Source organism: Drosophila simulans, chromosome 2L, assembly GCF_016746395.2.
Source record: "Drosophila simulans strain w501 chromosome 2L, Prin_Dsim_3.1, whole genome shotgun sequence".
Classification (NCBI taxonomy): domain Eukaryota; kingdom Metazoa; phylum Arthropoda; class Insecta; order Diptera; family Drosophilidae; genus Drosophila; species Drosophila simulans.
This window is the reverse complement of record NC_052520.2, coordinates 333,820-357,827: the sequence shown is the minus strand read 5'-3', so window position 1 is coordinate 357,827 and position 24,008 is coordinate 333,820. Positions and strand designations below refer to the sequence as shown.

The 24,008-nt window shown below is 45.0% G+C and overlaps 8 protein-coding genes across 12 annotated transcripts; 5 read left to right on the top strand and 3 right to left on the bottom strand.

Moving 5' to 3' along the window:
• Positions 1-489: 489 nt before the first annotated feature.
• On the top strand, positions 490-8,979 carry LOC6730436 (androgen-induced gene 1 protein). 4 transcript variants are annotated; one of them, XM_016179252.3, is made up of 4 exons: positions 490-641; positions 1,306-1,524; positions 7,359-7,579; positions 8,145-8,979. In XM_016179252.3, exons 2-4 carry the CDS (start codon positions 1,327-1,329, stop codon positions 8,467-8,469), a joined length of 744 nt encoding a protein of 247 aa, XP_016022900.1. In that variant the 5' UTR covers positions 490-641; positions 1,306-1,326; the 3' UTR covers positions 8,470-8,979. The 4 variants fall into 4 exon arrangements, with proteins under 4 accessions (XP_016022900.1, XP_044778271.1, XP_002077617.1 ...); XM_044922336.1 differs by lacking the exon at positions 490-641 and having other exon boundaries at positions 1,087-1,524; XM_002077581.4 differs by lacking the exons at positions 490-641; positions 1,306-1,524 and adding an exon at positions 5,791-6,010.
• LOC27206534 (protein amnionless) lies at positions 3,187-5,645 on the top strand. The gene has a single exon (XM_016179251.3). It carries the CDS (start codon positions 3,508-3,510, stop codon positions 5,014-5,016), a length of 1,509 nt encoding a protein of 502 aa, XP_016022903.1. The 5' UTR covers positions 3,187-3,507; the 3' UTR covers positions 5,017-5,645.
• A 158-nt stretch (positions 8,980-9,137) lies between the features above and the next one.
• Positions 9,138-10,282, top strand: LOC6730435 (androgen-induced gene 1 protein). The gene is made up of 2 exons (XM_002077580.4): positions 9,138-9,693; positions 9,770-10,282. Exons 1-2 carry the CDS (start codon positions 9,200-9,202, stop codon positions 10,101-10,103), a joined length of 828 nt encoding a protein of 275 aa, XP_002077616.1. The 5' UTR covers positions 9,138-9,199; the 3' UTR covers positions 10,104-10,282.
• On the bottom strand, positions 10,107-14,747 carry LOC6730434 (protein smoothened). Its single transcript, XM_002077579.3, has 6 exons — positions 14,372-14,747; positions 13,918-14,305; positions 13,106-13,587; positions 12,425-13,045; positions 12,185-12,355; positions 10,107-12,117 (listed from the first exon to the last, which is right to left on the bottom strand). Exons 1-6 carry the CDS (start codon positions 14,407-14,409, stop codon positions 10,713-10,715), a joined length of 3,105 nt encoding a protein of 1,034 aa, XP_002077615.1. The 5' UTR covers positions 14,410-14,747; the 3' UTR covers positions 10,107-10,712.
• Positions 14,748-14,903: 156 nt separating this feature from the next.
• LOC6730433 lies at positions 14,904-17,499 on the top strand. 2 transcript variants are annotated; one of them, XM_002077578.4, is made up of 4 exons: positions 14,904-15,242; positions 15,313-15,480; positions 15,727-16,905; positions 16,987-17,499. In XM_002077578.4, exons 1-4 carry the CDS (start codon positions 15,074-15,076, stop codon positions 17,289-17,291), a joined length of 1,821 nt encoding a protein of 606 aa, XP_002077614.1. In that variant the 5' UTR covers positions 14,904-15,073; the 3' UTR covers positions 17,292-17,499. The 2 variants fall into 2 exon arrangements, with proteins under 2 accessions (XP_002077614.1, XP_016022899.1); XM_016179255.3 differs by having other exon boundaries at positions 14,904-15,257.
• LOC6730432 lies at positions 17,477-18,335 on the bottom strand. The gene has a single exon (XM_002077577.4). The coding sequence runs from the start codon at positions 18,250-18,252 to the stop codon at positions 17,590-17,592; it is 663 nt and encodes a 220-aa protein (XP_002077613.1). The 5' UTR covers positions 18,253-18,335; the 3' UTR covers positions 17,477-17,589.
• A 191-nt stretch (positions 18,336-18,526) lies between these two features.
• LOC6730431 (protein mushroom body miniature) lies at positions 18,527-20,387 on the top strand. Its single transcript, XM_002077576.4, has 2 exons — positions 18,527-19,739; positions 19,791-20,387. The coding sequence occupies exons 1-2, from the start codon at positions 18,621-18,623 to the stop codon at positions 20,328-20,330; spliced, it is 1,659 nt and encodes a 552-aa protein (XP_002077612.1). The 5' UTR covers positions 18,527-18,620; the 3' UTR covers positions 20,331-20,387.
• A 424-nt stretch (positions 20,388-20,811) lies between these two features.
• Positions 20,812-23,202, bottom strand: LOC6730430. The gene is made up of 3 exons (XM_002077575.4): positions 22,894-23,202; positions 21,678-22,826; positions 20,812-21,623 (listed from the first exon to the last, which is right to left on the bottom strand). The coding sequence occupies exons 1-3, from the start codon at positions 23,089-23,091 to the stop codon at positions 20,970-20,972; spliced, it is 2,001 nt and encodes a 666-aa protein (XP_002077611.2). The 5' UTR covers positions 23,092-23,202; the 3' UTR covers positions 20,812-20,969.
• Between the last annotated feature and the right edge of the window lie 806 nt (positions 23,203-24,008).

Below are 24,008 nucleotides of genomic sequence, written 5' to 3'. Positions count from 1 at the left end.
TTAAGACTATTGAAAACTTGAAGCTTTAGACAAAAAATTTTATTTTGAAGTGATGTACATATATAACAGCAATAGCCGTATCTACATACATACATATGTATGTACTACAGAACTAGCCTTTATCAATTACTTTTACTTAGGTTTTTTATATTTTTATCTACTGCTTTGACGCAGTGACTGAAAATAAAAGCAGATGCTTATCTCTCCGTCAAGATATCTTTTTAGTTATGACTGCATTGTTTCGTCTCATCTGGTTACTCACTAAGCAACACACATCCTATTGGGTGGGGGCGATTCATTCAGGTGATTGGCCATCATTAACCCATAATGGAGCCCACACTCCCGAATCCGGACTGCGAAGCCCGGAGTCCGTCTTCCGTGGTCGGTGGTCCGGACATGCGCAGCACGCACCTGATGCGAGCGACTGTAGGAACGACACCACAAAACCGAGGCAGAGGCAGAGACAGAAGCAACAGCCAAGTACAATGGAAACGAGTACAAAAGGCAGAAGGCAACACGGCGTATGGGCAACAGTGCGACTCCAGTTTTCCATACGCTCAGTTGTGCCCGCGGTCAAGGGAAAATCGCAGCCGAGCACTTCCTCCGAGCGAAGCCAAAAAGAAATCAGGAAAATACTTAGCGTGCGTGTGCCGGGGACCTGGTGATTTGTTCAGAGTGTGGAAATCAAACGAAAAGCAATCAACAATTGTTTTTAAGGGCCATAAAAACCATTAAATTATTAACATAACCGATTTATAAACAAGAGCCACGGGGAACTTCTTCCAGGGCGGCCAAGATTTTCAAGATTTTTTCAAGATATTCCTGGCCAGGTTTCCGTTCCTCTAATATTTATGTCGGTGACGCAAATATTGATTTAAATTTGTGCGCGCTTTGAGTTGACGAACGCGAGGTGTCTTGACTCAAGAGCCAAAACACCTTGACGACGATTTTAATGCACTTCTTTCGCCCTACCGCAAAGCACAGGGAAAAACAATACAAATTCTTCTTTTAAAATGTTAATATAATGTATAAAAATTTATTTTAAATTTATCAAGGGTCCCCTTTATCAAGGGTCCTAAATATTTTCTTTCAAAAATCGTTACCTAAAAAAAGTTTTTTTACTTAGCAATTTGTACTACATGAAAATGTCACAATTGTTGATTTAGATATACAACTAAATTATGCACTGTACATGCCGTGCATCGTGCCAAAATACTAAAATGTAGCAAATTAAAACTTGGCGAACATTTTGCACATTTTTTCTGCCCGTGTAACGTGAAGTCTCCTCTGGTTCTTCCTGTGTAGGATCTGTGAAAAATCCACAAGATGACCAAAGTTGAGCTTTACAAGTCGCGCGTCTTTGTGACAATCATACACCTGTGTGCACTGGGCCAATTCGCCTATGGACTCTACTACAGCTCCTTCGAGATCCAAAGGAGCTACAAACTGAAGACGAGCCTCAATCGCCGCCTGGTCCCCGAATCGCTGCCCCAGAAAATCAAATTGCTGTCCTACTGGTCGCTGGTAAGTTAATTTACGGCGTGCCCATCGAAAGCGCCACAAAGATTCAAAGATACATATGTGAGAAATTATGGGAAATTAAAAAACAAGACGGAAATGCGGCCAGCCTCGGTTGCTTCAAGTGTTGAGCTCGAGACGAGAAAAATCAGCGAAGGAAAAATTATTTATATTCTATGCCCGTATGCCGATGTTCGCGTTTATGTGTGCCATATGTTTGTTTATTTGTTTGTCTGCTCGCTGGGGATCGCCCCCTTTCCCCTTCGATTTTCTCATACTTGCACGCTCTTTTTATCGGCCAGGCGGGGTCAACAACTGTGGAATACGGAGGAGTATCCGGCAGACACGGGAGCTGTGCTCGCCGAATTTCCTCATTCGCGCTGCACTTTTCACTGATGGCAATGCACATTCCGGGTGGGAAAGCGTTTTTCGGCTTTTCCTCGCCCCAAGTATTTATTTGCTCAGATGTTCGCGGTTTTCCAGATTTTCGATTCCACTTCTTGCGGCTCCCTGTGGCCAAAAATGTATGGGACTGACGAATGCGAGATTATCTGATGGGCGCCAATGTAAATGTGCCATACGTGGCAGTTGGCTTCGATTTGGTATTCTGCTATTCGGAGCTTCTGACGCCTCATTTACATATCGTTAAATTGTTTGAAAATCGATGGATTATTGCATTTTTCTCGCAGCTCCTTGGCAACTGGCACAAGCAAATGTTTCATTGTCGAAAGCGAATTTCATTTCGAATGGGTAAATAAATATGTCTTGAATTTCGGCACACACTCTGAAAATAGGTCTACATACTTGCTTTCATGTAATTACACTTTAATTTTATCTTATATATTTCATAATTTATACCCCATCCAAAGAAGACAAATTTATTAAATAGGGAAATTAAAGTCATTTAAGAGAAATTCGGTTTTAAAGTGGGATATAACGAACATGTATTGAGTGCACTTCTGATATTATTCCCATAAATTTCTCTCAACTTGACATTATTTCTGCACAATCTCTTTAAGATATGACCCAGAAATGAAGATCATTTTTGCATTAATTGCATTTATTTATGAGAATGAATGGTGCTCCTTTTTGATACGATGCTTTTACTTATGTACATATGTATTTCCACACCACGACTTTCCATTTCCGTGCGGCTCTCCAGGAACATCTTAGTTTGTTATTGCATGACCTTGCTTGCCCTTGATTAACGCCGTCTGTCCCGCCAAAAGTACTTTGATCTGGTCAGCATAAAGTGCTTTATATCTACAGATCTTTTTCTTTTATGTAGTCCCTTGAAACGATCACGAGAACTTTTCGGTGCCACTACCATCCGGTTCATTATTTTCGTTGTCGATTTTTTACCTTTCTTCTGGTCTTCTGGGCATTTCAAGAATCTGGTGTGCTGAAATTGTTTATATCGGCGAAATCAAAATAAAAATAAACTAACTATGTTCTGACAAACAATTGCATTGTTGAAGCAAATGTGAAATTATCTGTGTATGTTTTTTGCCAAATTATCTTCGCTTCGAAAGAATTTATTAGTGAAATATATTTAAAGAAAAGATTTAGTGAGCGCACCATCTTTAGGTTTCGATCCCCTAATAGGATTAGCTGTGTTTAGAATTAAAAAAAAAATATAAGCAAAATCTGTGTAGAGCATAGAAACCATGAATTCCATGATTTTCCAAATGTCATTTACAAACACAATATACATGTTGTAATTTTCGAAGTGAATTATTCTAGTTCCTACAAATTCCATTGAGATTTTCAAAAGCATTGAATAGTAACTATTGTTCTTATGTTCCCAAAGTTACAGGGTATGAGTTGTCCCCATCAGCCTGATTTCCCTTACATCTGCTCTCCCCTGTGTTTATTTGCTCTCGTTGGTTCCAATTCTGATTGTTATCCGCCCCCAAATAGAAGGCAACATCATCGAGTGGAATTCTCCGAACGTTTCAGATTTAGTTTAGAGTTCACTGAGTTCCCACGATGTGTTTGCATTGGCGTTGGCTGATCTGGGCATTGGTCTGGCTCCAAGTGGCACTGGCCACCAAGTGGTATGGCGGTGGAATGGACTTCAATGATCCTTCCGCCTGGCTAGATGACCACTTGCCATGTGCACAGGATTTGGTCGTTTTTCCGGAGTACTACCCAGCCCTGTTGCCCTTGCCCGAGGACATATCCATTGATGGCTTGGTTTTCCCCAGAGAAGGGGCGATCCTCTTGGCAGAGGAATCCACCATTACCTTTGGATCTGATAAGCAGCCCTCCTGTGAGAGCGAGGAGAAGAGGGCCTATTTGAAGCCACCGAAGTCTAGTAAATGGTTCGACCCTGGCACCTGGACGGACAAATCTAAGGAATTTTCCACATTCACACCAGAGCTGGAGAGGATTCCCTGTGATGACGAGCAGGTCATAATCAAGGGGCACGGACCTTTGTCCTTTGACCTAGAAAACGTGCAGTATCTGAGGCTGGGACAACTTATTCTGGCTGGCTCGTCCATTTCCAAAACGTACTTGGAGCAACTTATCAGCAGAGATCTGGGCCAATTTCTCTTTTACAATGCCGAGTACGTCCAGGTGGAGTACTACAGAGGAGAGCTGTGTGGCTGCCACAAGGACTTCGAGCGACTGCTGGAACCCGTTTGCCACAATGTCCAGGAGCAGTGCGAGACGCCCCACTGCTTGTCTCCAGTTCGACCCTTGGGATCGTGTTGCCTAATCTGCGGGGCCATTCTGTCCACGCCCACGACCCACTGCACCGAGGGCAGTAGAAAGGAGTTTGTGGCCCAGATAAATAACCTTATCAGCCAGGAGAGCCTGAAGGATCAGATCGGCCTGCACGTGGATTTTGTGGGCTCCCAGCAGTTTGGAAACTGCCTGCAGGCGGTAGTAACTGATCGCCATAAATATAGTGAACGGAGCTTGGAGTTTCTACAGCAGAACGAACACAAATGGAACAAGACAGGAACAACGTTAAAAGTTTCTGGTCGACCCTATAATCCGAATGTTAGCTTCTCCTCGATTGTTCTTATCCTTTTTTGCATGGCACTGGTGGGTCTGGTTTCCGTGGTCATTTTGGCGCACTTTATGCCTGAGAACCCCTACCTGAACCGCATACCACAGTGGATCCACGACCCCCGTCGATGGAGGTGGCGTCACTTGGGACTAAGACTACGCCGGAATCTGCTGTTTAACCGCTTCGACAATGGTGGTGCAGGGGGTGGCTCCAGTGAAGGAGGAGCTTCTGGTGTGGATCGTCTGGGAATTATGGCTTACGACCCGGAAAGTGGCGAGGTGAGAGAGCGAGCCTTTGACAATCCCATGTTCGAGCAGAGAGGAGCTTTGGAGGAGGCTGCCAAGGAGTCGCAGGACCAGGAAGAAATCCCCAAAATGGAGACTGGTGATCTGGACGCCACTAGTGTGGTGGATGAACAGGAGCTTACGGAAATCAATTTGGAAGCCATCGGGGCGGACACTGACGAGGAGACCATCTAATTAAGGTTCTCAAAAATAAGACATAGAAACTTGATTCGAAAGCACCAATGGATCATCACGTATAATCTGATTTACATTTTAAAGATTGTGTGTTCTATACAGATCAATAGATTCGTTATGATAACATTATAAATGTTCCTTAGGGCAGATGGCCCTGTGGCCGCGTGTAGCGGCGAAGGTACAAAGAACCAAGAGAGCACCTGATAATTTTACCAGGTAATTCAGTTAGCGGTGCCTTTTGTCGCGATGGCCTTGTTCCTTGACCTTCACAGGGGGTGGATTGGTGGGGCTGGGTGATGGGACCGGGAATCGATAGTTGCCATTAGCTGCGAAGATATTTCCAGAAGCCTTTGTCCCCCGGCTCATAAATGTGGCTCATGTGTATCCACATCTATTCATAGACACGCTTGGAAAGGCGCGTGCCTCCCCCCGTTGCCATAGGACATGAATCCGTAGATATGCACGGATCTAGGGACGTGGGACGGAGGCGTTTCGATGCGGATTAGGCGACCGCTTTCGGATTTCATTTTAGCTTCTGCCAATTCATTCTGAAGTGGAAATACTTTGTACTACGGCGATTGAGAGTGCGGCTGATAAGCGCACCTTATCAGTTTCAAAGCGAAAGCGAAAATACATACAGTGAACAGTCGATTATGTTGTAGCAGTACTTCGAAGAGTTTCGCGATTGTTCGGAGGTGTTCTTAGTGAGTGACTACTGTATGCAATCGTATATTCCTTGCTGCTAGTGACTGGACTCTGGCTACTCCGCAATCAGTACATATCTGGCACCAAGAGATTCAACATGGCCAAGCCCAAGTCAAAATCGACTAGCAAAGGTTCCACTTCGCCGGGTTTCAACAAGGCGGTGCAGTTGCTCCTCCATTTTACAGCCGTGCTGCAGTTCAACTATGGCGTCTACATCTTCCACACACTCGACATGCCCAACACGGTGCCCTTCGCCGGAAAATTCAAGTTCCTAACTTTTATTTGTGCGGTAAGCCGATGAGTTCATATCGAAAATCTCTACACCGGTTAAACGAAGGCGATGCATAACTGGTTTTGGATTTGTAATGGCCTGATGTTCTAGTTCGATCCCATACACTCAAATCTAATCGCTTGTAGTGAGTAAAGATACCTTTGGCTTCTGAAAATGTATTTTGATACAACCTAAATGATATGGCTTCATAGGGTAGAGGATAGTGAATAATATTTGAAATTTCGTTCATGATTATCGTCAAAGAATTGACTACAATATCAATTCCTGAATGGTTTTGAAGAAAATAATATTTTTATGAAATTACATCATGAATTTATAAATTAAAAACCAAAAATTCTTACAAATTCAAATAAGCTCCTGTTAATTTGAAATAAATTCACATCTTCATAAATGTACTCAGACCAGAATTGAAATGTTAAAACTTTATCTCATATAAATCTCGATGTACCTTACAACCCTACATGGAGGTACATACATATATGTGTATATCCGAACACCTGGTATTGTGGCCCTGCTCCAGCTCGGGCACACTGTTCCACCGCTCGCCCCTTTTTTTGGGGTGGTTGCGACTCGCAAGCAGTAGTACTTTCGGAGCGACAGACCAGACCGGTTTGTTTGTGTTTTGGTGCCGTGAAAAATCAATCGAGAGCAGAGCAGCTGCAGCAGGAAAATGGCATCCGTGCGAGGCAACTCCGTGTACCAGGGCGTCTACGGGGCTCTGAGGACTCTGCTCCACCTGACGGCGGCCGTGCAATTTGGCTACGGCATCTATTACGACTACAACTACGTGCAGTTCCCCACCAGCGAGCCAGAGATGCGGATCCATCATCCCTGGGGGGGCAAATTCAAATACCTAACGTTCCTGGATGCGGTAATATCCATCTGCCATTAGAATCACGAACGCAGCGCGGTTTAAAGTTCACTCTGATTGTACTTGTACGAACGCATCTATTAAGATGCACAGAGAAAATGAATAGGACAGTGGTTAGAATCATGGGATTTTCTTGAGTGACGAAGAGAAGGATTTATCAAGGGCTCCAGTGTATAAAAGTTAGAGCTTTTTGAAGATCTTCTATTGAAAACTTTTGTTTAAGCAGTATTTGCAATAAATATATGTCGCATGTTTCTTATACCATTCCACCGCAAGCAACTACTTGAATCCCTCCAAATTCAGTGCTTTACTAACAAACTCACGTGTTTTCCTTATTGCTGCTGAAATTGTACAGGAAGTGCTTGTGCAACGTTTTTTCGCTAACTGTAATTCCTTCCACTCCACTTAAGCAACCCTTCAATTCTAGCCGCATTCGCATTATCTCACACACGTCAAATGCTCTTGCACTTACAGATAATTCAGGCACTGTACTATATTGTATCGCTGGTCAACGATTTCGTGGGCACTAATGAGCTGACACCCAAGAAACCTCCGGCGGTGCGCAGGTTCAAGGACTGGCTGATGGCTACATTGGCCTTTCCAGTGGCTATCAACGTGGGCGTGACCTTCTGGACACTGTACGCTATCGACAGGGAGCTGGTCTTCCCCAAGGTGCTGGACCCCGTGTTCCCCAGGTGAGACCTCAAAAACCGTTGAAACCAAGATGGCCTTGCTGGCAGGAAGGCATATTCTGGTCAACAAAGTGAATTATTTTCATCGCTTGAGTTCGCGTATCATGACCAGATTAGCATTCTAAGCATGTCTAATTCAAGCCATATCCATTTTGTATACCACTGACATGCCTATTTAAGGTATTGTGGTAATTGTGCTTATTTATATCCATGCTTTTTAAGTTCGATTTACTTGGAACTATGTCTTTAAATTATATGTATATCCTGAGAAGTATTCATACATTTGAAGGAATTAGATCAACGTTTTACTTTTAATTTCAGTAATAAAGCATCTTCATAAAATGCTACCTAGACACTTAACCTTAAGACCCTATAATCTCGTTTTGAGGCTCTGGCTTTTACTTCAAAGTAATTAATTTATTCACATAGCTTGCTACGACAAAGCTTGAAACGTCATAATATGTTTGGGGATAAAATTAAAGCACTACAAGAATTGGTCCGTAATGTCTTGTTTTCACCTATTGTTTTTCCATGGCACTCTGATAATATCTTCGCTTGACTCTTTCAGCTGGCTCAACCACGTCCTGCACACCAACATAGTGGTTTTCATCGTCCTGGAGCTGTTCATCTCGTACAGGTCGTACCCAAAACGAAGCCAAGGACTAGCAGGACTGGCCATTTTCATGGGCGCCTACCTGGTTTGGATTCACGTGGTGAAGCACTACTCGGGTGTCTGGGTGTATCCAGTGCTCGAGGTTCTCCAGCTTCCTCAACGCATCCTGTTTTTCGCGGCCGTCGTTGGATTCACGCTGTCACTTTACCTGCTGGGCGAGTTCCTCAACAATACCGTCTGGGCCAAGGAAGTGAAGTTGGCCAAGCGCAAGTCCAACTAGGAGTAGGCTGTGACCCGTTTCTGTTCGATGTAGTTGCGTTAATTAGACACAAAATACAAATTGTGATGGGCAGGTCTCGATTATACATTTTGCTCATATTGTTCGATCTTCTCAGCCAAAGAATGTATTTATAAGTATGTATGTACAATCGTACTGCAAAGTTGACTGAAGAAGGCGTACAAAATATGTGAGAAATAATAAACGAAACTTGCAACATCAACTCGATAATATATTTTACAGTAATATTGAATTCTGAGTCTTTAATCGTAATAGGGAAACCCGTTTGCTAATGATATTCATTATATTCTTATTACGCATACATTGTAACTGAGATTATAGCCGTAGTTTCTATTGAGTGCGCGCGACTTTCGATAGGTTTTAGTAGATTAACCAAAATGCAAAAATGCCTTCTCGATTAAACTCCTCATATCAAGCACTCTGATTCAACGTCATCTTTGAATACCACTGTTATTCAATTATAGTACCATAATAAAGCGATTAAACTCTTCATCTGCTGCGAAAACTGTTTTCAGGTGGGGAGCTTCGAATAAACCGATTTTCAAACTTCGATATGGCGCTACCATATCGATTTGGCTTTAAAAAGCTAGGTCTAGCTTGAGAACGCCTATCATGAAACTCAACGTGTGCTGCGCCCTAATCAGCTGTTGGCTACCTTTATTTGTTTTGTTTTGCTCAGCGTGCGGTGCCCTTAGTACTTTTTCTGGCGGAAATGGGCAAGAGCAAGAAGCAGGTGCGCGAGTTCAATGCCGCCAAGGAAGCTGTCGAGGCCACTAAAGCCCAGTTGAACACTTGCAACGATGCCTATACGAGCGGGGCCTTTAAATATCTGAGATTCCTTGTCCATCTCCTGGCGGCAGCGCAGTTCTCGTACGGGATATACTTCCACTACTTCCGGGTGCACTGGCCCACGGATTTGCTGGACGAGGATGAGCTGAAGGCGCGCTGGGGCGGCAAGTTCAAGTACCTTACCTTTTTGGACGTCATTCTGCAGGCCATCTACCACTCATTGGCTCTGCTGAACGATCTCTTCGGCGATAACAAGGTCTCCGGGGATTCAAAGTCCATGTTGCGATCGGTGAGGGACTACGTGTTCGCCGCCTTTGCCTTCCCTGTGGCCCACAATGTCTGCCTCTCGTTTTGGGTCATCTACGTATGGGACCGTGAGCTCATCTTTCCCTCAGCGCTGGATGCGATTTTCCCCAGGCAAGTGTTTACGTTTTTCCGCCGGTTTAAGTTACTGTGTTTTGATTTACCTGTGTTTGTTTCTCAATATTTGCAGCTGGTTGAATCACGTGGTACACACGAATGTGGCCCTTTTGGCCATTATGGACCTGTTTACCTGCTTCCGCCGCTATCCGAGTCGATTGGCGGGCATCACGGGCAACGTCTCCTTCATCCTGCTTTACATCATCTGGCTGCACATTGTTCGCTACTTCAGTGGCGAGTGGGTGTATCCCATTCTGGAAGTGCTGCCCGCATACCTGCGCTACGTGTTTTTGGCACTGCTTGTGGGGTTCAACCTGGTATGCTATCTACTCGGCGAGTTCGCCAACAACGTCGTGTGGGGTCCGGAGTTTAAGCTCCTAAATCAACAGAAATTGAAGCAAGGCTAGGACTCGAGGATTTAAAATCGTTTATTAGTTACACAAAGTATGATGTATGATTTTGTAAACTTGAAGGCACTTTCTGAGGTACGATTTGTGTAAATGTATAATCTACATTCTAATTCTAAGTCCTGTACCCACGGCAAAGAAAATTAATGAAAATAAATTATTATCCTCTTTGGCATTTACTTTGGCGTGAGTACCAGGATTAAGGAAACAGTCATTTACAAACGTACACAGAGATTCGAATGCTTACAAGCTAAATGGGAAAATGAATTTGTAAAATAAAATTTGCAGCTTAATGACTATGAGTATTCGTAGTTCTAGTTTCGCTCAGTCTGTTCTAGTAATCGATTAAGAAGAATCTAAATGTTCATCGCATGTAAACTGCTCTGGCTTGTGTGCTACGATTTCGTACTTGTTTGTTTTAAATATCATTTCGGTTTCCAATTCTTGTGAACCAATAAATTCTTACAAATCGTTGAAGAATTAAAATTAACAATAGTAGTTTTCGTAAAATTGATAAGATTTTGAAATTTGAAATCTTAAAGCAGAAACTACAATATTGTACGAGTTTTTGAACCTTAAGTAAATGCATCAATTGCTCATCTAGTCTTGCTATTTCGAAGGAAGCAATAACATTTTAAGTTTGTCCGACTCGCTCATAAACGTGGGCTCCCTTTGATGCCGATGGGAATGACCCAACAAGCCCTGCAGCTCTGTTCCTCCGAAATCCTCAATGGCTGATTCAGTTCTTTGTCTGCTGGCTGCGTTTAGGAGTCGCATGGCCTGCTGCAGTTCGTCTTCTCCGTAACTGGGAACTAGCTCGAAAGGATTAGCCTGAATGCCCACATCACAGCTGGTTTTGCTGTTTCTACTATGTGGTTTGCCCATGGATATTCCAGAAAAAGAGCTGTTAAGAAGGCTTCCTACGTCCAAAGCTACGTCCAGTTCCTCAGAGGAGCAGCTAAGTGAGTCGTTAGACCGATACTTTACACAGTCCTTCCTGAAATCTAGATCAGCAGCAGGGTTCTTGAGATGTCTCTTTTGGGACTTTCTTGACTGGCTTCTTGCGGAATTGCGGGAATGTCGGTTACAATGGGATTCATTCGATTTTTTTATGTTTTTAAGAAAGTTCTCCAATGCCACCTGTTTGCTATTTGGCAGTTCTTCAATCTTTATTCCATCGTGATCATCCTCACTTATTTCCTGCTGCTTTACAACCACGTTAAGATCCTGAATCTTTTGGGATGCTCGCGAATTATCCTCCTCCGAACTAGAGCTCATGTCCTGATTTTGGAGGAATGGGAATATAAAATCCCCATTTTTCTGCAGGAATTCATTAAGAATAGAGGGATCCAGTCCGGCATTAGCAGTCCTTCGCTTCATGGAGCTGGTGTAATTGTGTTGTTTCTTGGAGCTGTGATGAGCAAACACGCCCACTTTGTGACTAGCATTGGGATAGGTCGTTTTCTTGAGCGCAATGACCTGCGACTCCACCGAAGTACTGCTTTCCCTTCTCCTACTGCTTTTCCCAGTGGCAGCTGCTATATAATCCCTTCTCCTTTGAGTTCTCCTGTTGCTGGAAGAGCCTCCGTGTTTTCCCCTCGATCTGGACGCCACTTTGGTCTTCATTTCAGCTATTTTCACTGATACCTGCGAGTCCACCGAATTTCTGCGGGATTCAACGGAAACATGTCGAACACTCACACTTATCTCAGAATCCAAGGAATTTTTTCGCGGTCCATGGCTTGACGAATTACCTGTCGCTGCTCCCGTCAAGGCCATGCGACGTTTTACGCACTGCGGGAGGTAAGCAGCCCAAGTTGATGAGATGTCATTCGTCTCAGAAGAGTTCAGATCGTTCACATCGAAGTTGAGCCCCACAGGATCCGTGTGAGTGTTGTAGAGCGTTATGGAGAGCCTGCCCTTGTCCTCAAAATCCTTGCGCTTGGCCCATGTCTGGGCAATGACCTTGTGCTTCGGCATTTTCACTTCCTCGACCACCTCTTTACCACACTTTCTGCAAAGGTTTTAAAATCGATAGTAATGATAACTAATGCAAATTTTGGTAGGACGGCGAAACATACTTTCTTATATAACGCTTCCAAGTCTCAATTGAAGATGGTGTCCAGCACCAGGTGGACATCACGATTCCAGAGCTGAAGAGACACAGCAAATGCAATTGAAGAACGCCAACACTAGGCCGGTTTTCAATTCGACAGGAACTTTTTTCTTCAAAAACTGAAGAAATTTTGCAGCTAAACAAAAGAATTATCGATTAATGTTGAGGCGTATGGAAAAAGTTATAAACGAGTATTTACACTCACATTATAAACTGTCTGAAGCTCTGGGACCATTCGTCTGCATGCCTAAACTCCGTAACGTGGCACGCAATGGCCACCAGTATGAAAACTAAAGTAAGCAGAGCACAGACTCCCATGCGCATGATGATCAAATGGATTTTGTTGCTCGCCGAAGTTGATTTAATGTCATTAGCGAAGTGTTTTAGTCCAAAAAGCATCACCATGCCGCGGGTGATGAAATATCCACCAATGAGGATCACTCCGCAGAGCGGACCAAGAAGCAGTCCTGCCCTCATTGAATGATTAATATAACCTACGAAGCAGATGCCCACAATGCTATTTCCATCCACCTCACTGAAAGCCATCGTGGTAATGGTAAGCACAAGGGGTAGTGACCAGGCCACGAGGTGAAAGTATGAACCTTTCTTATCTATCCGATCTTGGACGTGGCCCATGGCCCTCCAATGCCAGGCGTAGGTGAGGAACACAAACCAAACCATTCCAGCGGTGAGAAAATAATAGACCAGCACAAATATCACTATACAAGAAAGATTTTCACCGGCTGTGGGCTCTGAGTGGCGAAGCGTTCCATCCTTACGACATACTATGTCCTCTCGCGAGCCCGAAGTAAACTGCAGCAACCAGCTGCAAGGAAATTAAATGGTTGAGTTAGAATACTAATACAAAATAGTGCTAAAAACTTACCCGACGCAAGCAATTAGAAAGCAAAGATTTATGTAGAACACAATCACTGCCGGATACTTGTTGGCATTCTTCCAGTCGATGAAGAAGGTGGACACCACGAAAAGGTTGGACAGAAGACATAGGCTGCCAGCCCATCCGATCAGCTTGTGGATCTGCCGGTGCTCATCATCGGTATAGAGTGGATCCTTGCATCGCACGCCGCAGCCCTCGATGCCAGGATAATAGCTGGCTGACGTATCTGTCGGAACCAAAGGACTCAAGCACTGGCCAGTTCCGTTGAATTTCATTCCTCGTGCTCCGTTTGTGCATTTCGTCGGAAAGAGTGTTTCGTTGCAGCGAAGAAATTTCGGGAAAAACGTCGTGTTGTACAAAATGCGACAGGGTTCCATGGTAATTCGGCACATCTCGTAAGATGGCAGGTAGACCATGTCCTCGCCGTTGATTTTTTCACACTTCGGCTTAAAGACGGCACACAAAAAGGGCTATAAACATGTAAAAATGGGTGTGTTAAACTAATCCGGAATATCGAAGAAAAAGATTTGAAATACAATAATATCTACAGAAAAACTTAAGCCACAACTGAATATGTATCTATATCTGAATCTTCCTATTATAAAGCAAATCATATATTACTTTCACTGCTTGAACACAAAGCGTAATTAAATGGCAAAATATCGTTAGGCCAAATTTGTGTGCTTAACTTGTTTCTAATACACTTCCTTATCAGATAATAATGTGACAATATGTATTTCAATACAGACTCGGCCCCACCCCTTGAAATCATTACATTATATGCTATTAAGATTCCTCACCTGTATGGCAGCCCAACATTTGGGCACGTGCTTCAGGGCGTAGTAGTCGTTCAGCTTCTCGTTCAGCTCCTTTTCAGTGTGGAAATCGGTGAGATCAAGGCTGCTTAGCTCGTAGGGCAGCTTGGAGCCAAAACAGGTGTTGGTTGCGTTCGAGGTGGGGTAGCAGCGGGCACGTCGGACACACTGGATGTGCCTGCTGTCCAGGCCATCAAACCAGGGTTTGTCGTCCCTGCCCTTCTTGGCGTACAATCGGTAATTGAGAGTCCCATTGATGGGCTCCAATTCCACATCCGACTGCTGCGCACTTGCGGGCGTTGTGCTGCCGAACTTGGCCGAACTGGCGTCTGCGACCACCCACAGGCATAAGATCGCAAGCTCCAGAAACATCCTGCGGTTTGTAAATAGCCAAGTTACTTAAATTACTCCCACTATTTGCCAGAGGCGAGTCACTCACGTAATGTTTGGCATGCGCGGAAAGATTAAGTACATCATCCGCTTATAAAAAACATTAAATAGCTGCCTTGTGTGAATTTTAATGGCCTGATGCCCGTTCCTTGCTCAGCGGTTCGTCAGTGCATCGTGAAGGTGCTTTCGATGGACTCAGGATTTCCTGGATTAATTGTTTCCTGTGACGGCTTGCAGTGTTTTTAAAAAGGAGAAAAACAGGAACCAAGGAGGAAAACAAAAATAAACGCGACTCAACGTGAAGCTGAAGCAACAAATGTGCGACCATTCAGGGCCAGTTTAAATATACCCATGTTATCGGTCTGCGAGATTAGCATGTTATCGATTATTATCGGTCATTGCTGCAACAAGTCGAAAAATACGCACACAAATCGGATTTATTTTTTTCGATCGTAACATAAGATAACATCAATACAAAATAGGAAATATGACCATAAGTAGAAATGCATCAGCAAACGAAAAGGGTGTTCCCCGCAACATTTTGACTATGTGGCAATGCTGGCCGCTGGCTTATTTATTTATGCCAAGCCCTCGACGGTCACACTGGGTGCGGAGTATCGATAACACCGCGATAGCGCACCAAGCATCGATGTAGTTTTTACATCCCTATTCTGCAATATTATTTCACGGCACGGTCCAAACACACGAATAACAGGGCTTGGTTGGAGTCGCGCAAACGCAAATAGAAGCCATGGACGTTGCCCCCGCACCGCCCGCCAGTTCCGGCGGCGATCATAGCACCCAGCAGGCGCCGATCAGTCCGAATCAAAATCCAAACCAAGCGCCGGCCGCACTCGCAAAGGCAACAACAATCGAAAATGGTGTACAAACAGGAGGAGCGAAAAAGCCAGAGAGCTGCGGTGAGAAAGCCCCCGGTTAGCAAACTTGCTTAAAGCTAGTCTGGTTTCCTTGATAACGTTTGCCTTTTAGCCGCAGAACCGACACATTCCACTGGGGCTGGCCAGAAGGACGACCGGGACGAGGGCAAGCCGAAGACCGAGCTGGCTGACAAAGTATTAATTACCATATGCAGCGCCGATCGCAAGATCAAGAAGACCTTCATGTCGTTGCCCACTCGAAAGGATGTAATCGACAAAGGTAAGGAGCGTCCGTCGAATTGGGTATCTATTCATCCGGTATTACTATGAACTTTGCCCAGTTGGAAGTTATTAGCCAGTGGCCAAGACTGGCTCTTTAATAAGAATCTTTTGGGTCCATGGCATTTCTGCATTTAAAAATATAAATTTGACCATGATATATTTATCTAGGATAGGAATTAAATAATTGTAAATATTTATCTAATTTATATAAATATTAATTTATGTATATATTTATATTCGGTAGCTCATAAATACGGCCTGTGCGGCAACACAATTGTCCTGGAGAGCAACGGCTGCGAGATCTGCGAGGACGACGTGCTCTTGTTCGCCGCCAAGGAGAAGATTCTGTTGATGCTCCTCGCCGAGTCGGAGGAGTATGTGGTGCTTCCTCCGCCATCTCCCCTCAACCGATCCGAACGCGCCGGCAGCTCGGTGGATCCCAGCTTCTATGCCAACAATAGTATTGTGTCGAACCCGAACGATTCGACGGTCTCTAATGACGAGACCATGTCGCTGTCCAGCGTAACGCCATCAAGTGCAAAGAGTTCTGCTTTATTCAAGGAGTTCTCAATACCCTGGAGCAAGGTGCCTGGGGACATAATGAAACTACTGAAGGGAAAAGGAAGTTTGGGCAAGCGCTTGAATACACTGGCAAATGTTTTGGTGGAGGCTCTCCGTGAAATATCCGCCCACATTCCCATACGGATTTTCCGACAGGTCGCCCAGCAGGCGGCTGAAAAGTACCCCGACTCCTTACTCGAAAAAGACCGCGAGGGACAGTTTATAGCCACCACTCCGCAATCGCTCATATCCAAGATGATCAACCGGAACAATGCACTAAACAAACCCCAGAAACGCGGCAGCTCAGGAACCTTTGAGATCCACATCCCTAATAAAAAACGAAAATTCGGAGGTGGTGCTTCCAATGGTGATGCAAAATCGCTGGCTCTCAACAGGGATCTGGAGCACAAAAAGGAGTTACTAATCTCCAGCTACCGAGGCAGTTCCCCACTGGAACAGTCCGTAATAATCGAATACATGAAAGAGTGCTTCCCGCTGCAGCGCTCCTTTTTTAATAACAGCGAAAAGATCCCGGATATAACGGCCATTAAGGACAATTGGCCATATATTTTTGACAAGGCTGTGCTGTACCAGCACTTTGAGCTGCTTATGTCCATCGATCCCCGGGCTCTAGAGAAGCGCTTGGCTGGCGAAAAGGATCGCTTTTTCAGGTTTTTTAAGAGTTCGAAGAACAAGAAGATCAGCGCTTTGGAGGAAACCAACGCTAATTTCCTGCGTGGCATAGCGTACTATTTCAATGAGGATCCCGACTACATTTTCAAGCACCTCGAGAGCAGTTCCCTTAGTAAGGAATCACTGCAAAGCACGAATCCCACAAACGCCCCCTGGGTGGCTCTAGTCAGTAAGTACACAAAATGTTTATTTTAAAATTAATATTACTAAAAGTGTTAGAATACTTATTAAAATATTAATCTTCCCACAGATTCACCCATAACAACGACCGACGGCGTGGAATCGCAAATGGAGGCGAAGGTCTATATCGAAGGCCAGATAATGGCCACATTCGCCGCCAAAGATGAAGACCTGCCGGACATTCTGGCCCAGTTGATCTGCTACTACTATACCTTTAACATGATGTACCCTAAGGAAGCCAATCAAACACTCGAATTTATCGTCGTTTACTTTCTGCAGCACTCGCCGGAACAAGTGCGATCGGCCAAAAAGTCGGTGACCACCAACGGCAAGTTTAACCACCTTATCGCCAAGCTTTCCAATGTACATGGCTGAAATTGCATTTGGACGATTTTTGGCTGGAACCATGGCGCAGCGGGCGCCGCTTCAATCTCCTCTTGCTCCTCCCAACGGAGGAGGAGCCGAACTCTGTTTAGTTTATTTATTTTCGCCGACCTATTCCACATGTATTTGTACCACTATTTTTAAGATTTGCATAAAGTGTGTAGTAATGTTGTGTATACATTTCTGATTTGTCACCCGACTAAGAATCTTTTATTTATTTTTGAATTGATACTTCATGTTTTGCCAGTTGGGTTGTGAAGTCACCTAAGGGGTAGGGGATAAACTAAACTTATTCACTATGTGGCCCTTTTTGAAAAGGATTTTTCGTATTCTGTCCCTTCTTTCGATAAGGATGTGCATTATCTCGCATTTTCTGAAAGGGATTGCTGCCCTTTGCATCGTTAGCAATAGATGATTTCACATTTCGACGTGTATGATTCGAACGTTCTAATTCTAACTTGTCCTGTTGCTGCTTATATTTCAAGTCCTTTAGGGCAGATTTGAGTGTTGCATTCTTTTGAGTTAAACTGAAGCCCAGTGTAAGGTGCTTTCGGAAAAAGTTGCGCTCCTTAAAAGTGAAGTTCTCAACGTCCGTGGAGAGCTGTTGTTTTCTTTCCGTGGAGGGCTTCTCATCGTTGAAGGGCTCCCATATAGTATCCTGCGACCGGTTGGCTTCTATGACATTACGCCGGTGATTCTTCTGACGCTGCTGCATGAACTGCCTTGCGTCCTCGCTGTCCACATCCTGGTGTCCCCGGTCCGACGAATCCGTAATTATGTCGTTCTTCACATGCTGCCAGGGCGTCGCAGTTGCCTGTGGCACGAGCGCTGGTTTCGGTTGGACATACTTCTTTGGCTTGAACTTAGTTTTGCCCCAGTCCTTGGTGCGGCTCTGCAATTGACGTTCATGGCGACCATTATCTTCTGTTTTCTTCGGATTGGTAGAATTCATAGCGTGTTATTTGTGGCCAAACTGAATTTCGTCCATCTGACGGTTTCAGAGGTGCCCGTTTCAGAAACTATCGAAACTAGCTATAAATGTTAGAGCTTATAGTAACCTTATATTAAAGCTTATAGTAATGCTTTCATTGGTCACTTCACTTTGTCCATTACATGTATTGTGTCAAAGTATTTGTCACAGTATTATATATATATTATATTATATATAAGGTACTCAAGCTTAATACATATAATTAATAGTTTTGGCTTGAAAGAAGCCACGTCGGCAGTCCCACCAACAATCGGATCTTATCGATAATCCCAATCGGCTCAACACGTGCGCCGCGACTCGGCGGTTTTATAAATATTACCAATTCCATAATGCACAACGGTGGAGGACAATCCGGCTGGAACCTCTCAGGAGAGGACAGAAAACCGTTTTCAAATCACGGCCGCAACAATCAGCAGAGGCGCAGCAGTGGCGGCGGGGGAAGAGGCAACCACAGCCAAAATCGGCCCGAAAATGGAAACTGGCCGCACGCTGGATCAGAAGGTGGGCAGAATGGGAACGCGTTTAACAAGTTCAGAGATCCCCAACAGGAGCTGGATAATCATCAGCCAAACAAGAGAGGGGGGCGAAGGAATAGAGGCGGTGGCGGAGGAGGCGGTGGCGGCGGCGGAGGAGGCGGTGGCGGAGGAGGTGGTGGTTGGGGCGGCCGGAGAGGGAACCGCGGCAGAGATTCTAATAGGCGTGGTGGTCGTAACAACTCGTGGCAAGCTAAGGATCAGCATGTCAGTCCGGGCCAAAGTCACATGCTGTACTTTGATAAGGTGGGGGACTTTACCGAAGACCCACCTCTGCCTGGATCCTCGCCTGCTCCCTCCTCCATCAGACAGGAGAGCCTGCCACCTGTTACTTTCGCTGCGGACTTGACGCCACCACCACCTGTATCTGTTGCACCACCTGATGTGCCTATTACTTCAGAAGAACCGACTGTGCCGCTAATCAATATCAAGAAGGAGAAGGAACTGGAGCACAAGTCAAAAATAAAGCAATTTGTCAAACCGGAGCCCAAATCTCCTAAGAAAAAGGTTAACTCCTCCAGGTCATCATCTACTTCGGAAGAGGAGTCTGAACCCGAACCAGGGGAAATGGTAGTGAACCCTAAGGCAGTGGTGGCGTCGTCCCCAAAAGCGAAGGCCAGCAAAACACCTGTAGCATCAACTCCGAAACCAAAGGCTGTAAAACCTGTTTCGTCCTCCGACTCTTCATCTTTGGACAGCGACACCGATAAGGAACAGAGTCATCCGCCGGCAAAGAGTAAAAAGGCGGCGATCGAAAAGAGCACCGAGGAGGATGTTGTCTGCATGGGCTCTCAGGAGCGCCAGTTTACCATTACGGATGAGGAGGAAAGCACCGAACCTGAAGACGACAAGAAGGCCAGAAAGCAAAAAAACAAGGGTAAAACCGTGGATGTGTGTGGCATATGCGACAAGAAGGTAAATATTTTAAAAGAATGTTACCCAATTTAACAACATCTTCTCTTCCAGGGCCACACCTCCTTCCAGTGTCAGATGATATGTCGTAATTGCTCCGGCAACTATCATGGTCTCAAGAACTGTCCAAACCCGCCCAATCTAAATATTGCCATCCAGTCGTTTGTGGAGTTTGCCATGCAGCAGATGAATGCCTTTCATTGCGAGCAAGGATTTGGATTTCCTGCTGGCACAGTCCCAGCTCCAGTTTCAGCAAAACCCAAGAAGGACAAAAAGGCATCAATAAAAAAGATTAAGAAGTCGACACAGAAAAGGATGAAGGTAGAGCCAAAGGATCATGACGAGGAAGATGACGACGAAGATGACGACGAAGATGAAGATGACAGCAGCGAGAGCGATGACTCGGAGTCCAGCGAAGAGCCTCACCCAGCTCCTGTGTCCAAACAGAAGCGGAAGCGAGGCACCAAAGCCGCCGTATCGGCCGCAGCCAGTCTACCTCCTCAAGTGTTTCCATTTCCTTTTCTAGGCGCACCGGGCGCCCCTTTTAACTCAATGATGTATTCCTATAGAGCTCCGTTTAATTTTCCCAAATAGTTATAGCGTGAGTTAGTTGTAGAGGAACGTGAAATATAAAAACATTTTCAATTCCAATGGATTTAGTTCTTTCATTTTAATATTTACGGAATTAGGAATTACGCTTCTGTTTAAAAGTAGAATGAATTTGTCTGCATTTTTCTACAATACATTTCGGGGAATAATATCGATAACAAACAGGGCAGACCTGGTTATCGAAATGTATCAGCCGACGCACCCCTGGTTTTGTGTTTTGCCAGCTGTTGCTTCCACGCTTTTGAATAAAAAATCAAATTAATAGTGTTTACTAGGAAAAACATATGAAACGCAGTGAAAAAACCTTGCACAGTGACAAGGGTAAGTGCATTTACCAAAATTGATTTGTTTTCCACAATCAAATCTCAAGACCTTTGAGTTTTTTAAGGATTCAGTGGTCTGAAGTTATACGCAAGTTATTTATAAGGAAGCATTTTAAACGAAAAAAGAAAGTATAGTACATAAATTTAGGACATCATATTTAAAATGAATATTCCTGGACTCTGAAGTATGTAAGGGCCTCGGAAACGAAATATACAAGTAATTTTTAGGGCTACGTCCCGCCGGAGCTAAGGCATCCTGCTTTAAGATCCATTTTCCTTCCCCTGTCTGCTTGACAGGATCCTAGGGTATGCAGAGAGCCAGGGTCTCGCGTTCCTGTTCGGTGCCGCAGGACACTGGGTGATTCTGGCCCCGGGGATCGATGCCTGGCTTGAGCATAGTCTGCTGCAGCTCCCAAATGATTTCACACGACTGGACGCTCACGGCCAGCTTAAGCACCGACTGATAGTTGAGCGGATTAACCGCATAGCTGAGGATGCCCCTGGCAATCTGCTCGAACAAATAGTTCCTGTCAAGCAGCAGGAGCTCCTCGCGTACCTCCATCATACGGTTTTCAAAGTGGCACTGAATCGCTGCAAAGACAAGCTTGTCCAGACCCACCAGTAGATCCCGCTTGAACTTCACCAGGTAGTGTTCTATGAACACGATCTGGTTGCGATTTAGATGCGGCAGGCGCACCTTGTCCTGTATTACCTGTTCCCCGATCTGGCTGACTACCAGAGAGGCTAATGATCCCGCCGGAGTGGCCCGACGTTCGCTGCATGGACGGACGTCCACGAACGGATGAATCTCGTAGCTGCCCACGCCAATGGTGCTGGCTACGCCGCTAAACGACACATGGGAGGCGCGCGAGTGGTTCTTGGGCTGCTTGGCCATCGAGGGCGGCACTTCCATGGCTTTGTGGTCTCTGGCGAATCCAATGATCTGATAAGCTTTCTGCAGGCGGAATGTATTAGTGGTATGTCAAGAGGGACTGCAATTAACACTTACGTAGTGCACATATTTCTTTGCATCGCAGACAAAATCCTTAATTCGCGAAATCAGCACCTGCAAGGCACACTCGTCCTCGCTGAGATCATCGTTTAAGCCAGAAATTATGTAGTCCAGTATGTATTGTGCCGCCTTATAGATGGGGTCGTCTGGTGCGAAGCTGAGAGCGGTCTGACCCTCCATGGCAATCGCTGCATTCAAGGCGTAACAAAGGTCACTGTCTAACAATCCCTCAAAGGTGGCCTGATACTCATCGCAGAAAGATGGCTTTCGTTCCTGAAGTGTCGACTTCTTCTTCTTGCGGCGCTTTCTTTTGGGTTGACGAGCAGTGATGGCCTTTTGAGCTCTTTCCTTAATCTCGTCCTGAATACGTTGCCACTTTTCTCTATAATGAGCTTTGTGCCTGTCTATAAACGCCTCGCGCTCTTTTTGCACTTCCTGCAGGAGGTATTCGATCCTACGCTGATTAGCAATTCGCTCATCAAGTCGCTTCCTCCACGACTGAATCTGGTGCTCAGTGTTCTTTACCAGCCTTTGTTTCCTCAGGATTCGCATGTTTTTGTTGAACCGATCCTTTTTGAACTGGAAGAGCTTCTTCTGTTTGATCAATAGCTTTCTCATCAAATCCTGGCACATGCTTATGTGGGCAGCCACACGCATGTTTGTCAGCATCTTGCGGTGCTCCAGCAACATATTCTGCATGGTGGCCAGGTTCTCCAAGCGCTTAAACTTCTCATATGTGATATTCAGCAGATGGACCTTTCTTTCGTGGCGTTCCTGCTCCTGTAGTTTCTTCCTGGCAAGAACCTCCTCAGTGCACTGGTGACGGGCTGCGAGATTCTGGTGATCCTTCTTTGTGATGGACTCTGCGTTGGCGATCAGCATTCGATCATATTGCTCCGACTCGCGGCGCTTGTATGCCTGCAAAATGTAGTACAACTGCGATTTGTGCAGCTCCTGGCGATGCTGATTGAAGTCCTTCAGATTGCAGATGACATCGTTGTCCTGCGTTATCTCTCCGTTTTCCCTCAACCGCTTCAGATTGCGCTCGTTGGAGTAGAACGTCTTTAGGTTGGAGTCGTGTAGCGGATTGTACTCCGGGATGTGCTCGGTAACGGAGCACTCAAACTCCTGTTTACCGCTCTTGAACTGGTGGATATTTATGAATGATGATGATAAGTAATGTTCTAGCTTGTTTTCTACTGGTAGCACTTACGTCCTGTCCGATCTTGTTCTTGGAGAATATGACCTGATTGCCGGGACATTTGAGCATTGGCAGCTTGCAGTTAAGAGGGATCAGCTCCCATCCGGGTAGACTGTTGATGGGTAGTCCAGTCTTGTAGGATATCATCTTCAGCAGGGCCGGGTTTCCGGACACCTTATTTCGCCGCGGCAGCGACAAAATATCGATCATCTTGTCGCTCTAATCTTACAGTAGCCTAAATTATTTGTGCTTAACATTTACTCTCTGAGCGTTTCAAGAAAACTAATTTCGAATAGTGCCTTATGAAAATGTAGGATAGCCCCGCCTACTTTAGCAGTATTGTATACTTTTCCTTGCCGATTGTATATTGACTTTAGTAAAAAGTTTGCAACGTACTTATGGAGATTTATGCGACCATACATATAAAATATATATATTCTTGAACAGTCTCAACCACCGTTTTATAGCTATCTGTATGCATATGTGTTCCCATCCTAAGAGGCCGAATCGGGATCGAAGCCGTCATTATCCTGGCTCCAGCAGATTCAGCTTACATAAATCCTCGGCTGACTATCCTTATCAACATTTCGCTCTCTCTATACGGGCTTATGTTCCAACCGCTTTTTTCGACCGGTGACCCAGTTTCCCGTCTGTGGATGATTCTAGACGCGGGCATCTCGGGCATAAATATTTACCAATCGTTCGGTCAGGCGCCAACATGTCTGCGTAGGACTTTCCTTGGAAAACGGCACCCACTCTCACTAGCCGTCGTGTGTCTTCCATGTAAATAAAATCACATCAAGTGCTGAAGTGTACTTGCTGCAGCACGTGCTCCAAATATTCTCTCGAGTGTGCTTTCCATTTCATCTAACACCTAGGACACCCCTCTTACTTTCCGACCCCGCCTCCGATGGAATAAATAAAAAATGATGGTGGCATCCCAAAACAGGCAAACTTATGCGGCAAAATGAAAGGTGCGTGCCAATCGCTAGCGGTCGTCTGTGTTCCTATTTCCCTTTTGCGTTTCAAAATAGTTACTTCCTCCTGTGATATGGGTCCCTAGGGATGGCTGCGTGAGTCATTCGGCTAAATGGCTAGTTAGTTTTGGAATCAAAAGTAGAGCTTTA

Coding starts and splice junctions, on each gene's coding strand:
- LOC6730434 (XM_002077579.3), bottom strand. CDS start 14,409: ATGATGTACTTAATCTTTCCGCGCATGCCAAACATTAC. Junction 13,588..13,917: donor AATGTTGGGCTGCCATACAG/GTGAGGAATCTT, acceptor ACATGTTTATAG/CCCTTTTTGTGTGCCGTCTT. Junction 12,356..12,424: donor AGCTTCAGACAGTTTATAAT/GTGAGTGTAAAT, acceptor TCTTTTGTTTAG/CTGCAAAATTTCTTCAGTTT.
- LOC6730436 (XM_016179253.3), top strand. CDS start 6,684: ATGGCATCCGTGCGAGGCAACTCCGTGTACCAGGGCGTCTACGGGGCT. Junction 6,885..7,358: donor ACCTAACGTTCCTGGATGCG/GTAATATCCATC, acceptor TTGCACTTACAG/ATAATTCAGGCACTGTACTA. Junction 7,580..8,144: donor CTGGACCCCGTGTTCCCCAG/GTGAGACCTCAA, acceptor TGACTCTTTCAG/CTGGCTCAACCACGTCCTGC.
- LOC6730432 (XM_002077577.4), bottom strand. CDS start 18,252: ATGAATTCTACCAATCCGAAGAAAACAGAAGATAATGGTCGCCATGAA.
- LOC27206534 (XM_016179251.3), top strand. CDS start 3,508: ATGTGTTTGCATTGGCGTTGGCTGATCTGGGCATTGGTCTGGCTCCAA.
- LOC6730431 (XM_002077576.4), top strand. CDS start 18,621: ATGCACAACGGTGGAGGACAATCCGGCTGGAACCTCTCAGGAGAGGAC. Junction 19,740..19,790: donor GTGGCATATGCGACAAGAAG/GTAAATATTTTA, acceptor CTTCTCTTCCAG/GGCCACACCTCCTTCCAGTG.
- LOC6730430 (XM_002077575.4), bottom strand. CDS start 23,091: ATGATCGATATTTTGTCGCTGCCGCGGCGAAATAAGGTGTCCGGAAAC. Junction 22,827..22,893: donor AGAACAAGATCGGACAGGAC/GTAAGTGCTACC, acceptor AATATCCACCAG/TTCAAGAGCGGTAAACAGGA. Junction 21,624..21,677: donor CAAAGAAATATGTGCACTAC/GTAAGTGTTAAT, acceptor TTCCGCCTGCAG/AAAGCTTATCAGATCATTGG.
- LOC6730435 (XM_002077580.4), top strand. CDS start 9,200: ATGGGCAAGAGCAAGAAGCAGGTGCGCGAGTTCAATGCCGCCAAGGAA. Junction 9,694..9,769: donor CTGGATGCGATTTTCCCCAG/GCAAGTGTTTAC, acceptor CAATATTTGCAG/CTGGTTGAATCACGTGGTAC.
- LOC6730433 (XM_016179255.3), top strand. CDS start 15,074: ATGGACGTTGCCCCCGCACCGCCCGCCAGTTCCGGCGGCGATCATAGC. Junction 15,258..15,312: donor CTGCGGTGAGAAAGCCCCCG/GTTAGCAAACTT, acceptor TTTGCCTTTTAG/CCGCAGAACCGACACATTCC. Junction 15,481..15,726: donor AAAGGATGTAATCGACAAAG/GTAAGGAGCGTC, acceptor TATATTCGGTAG/CTCATAAATACGGCCTGTGC.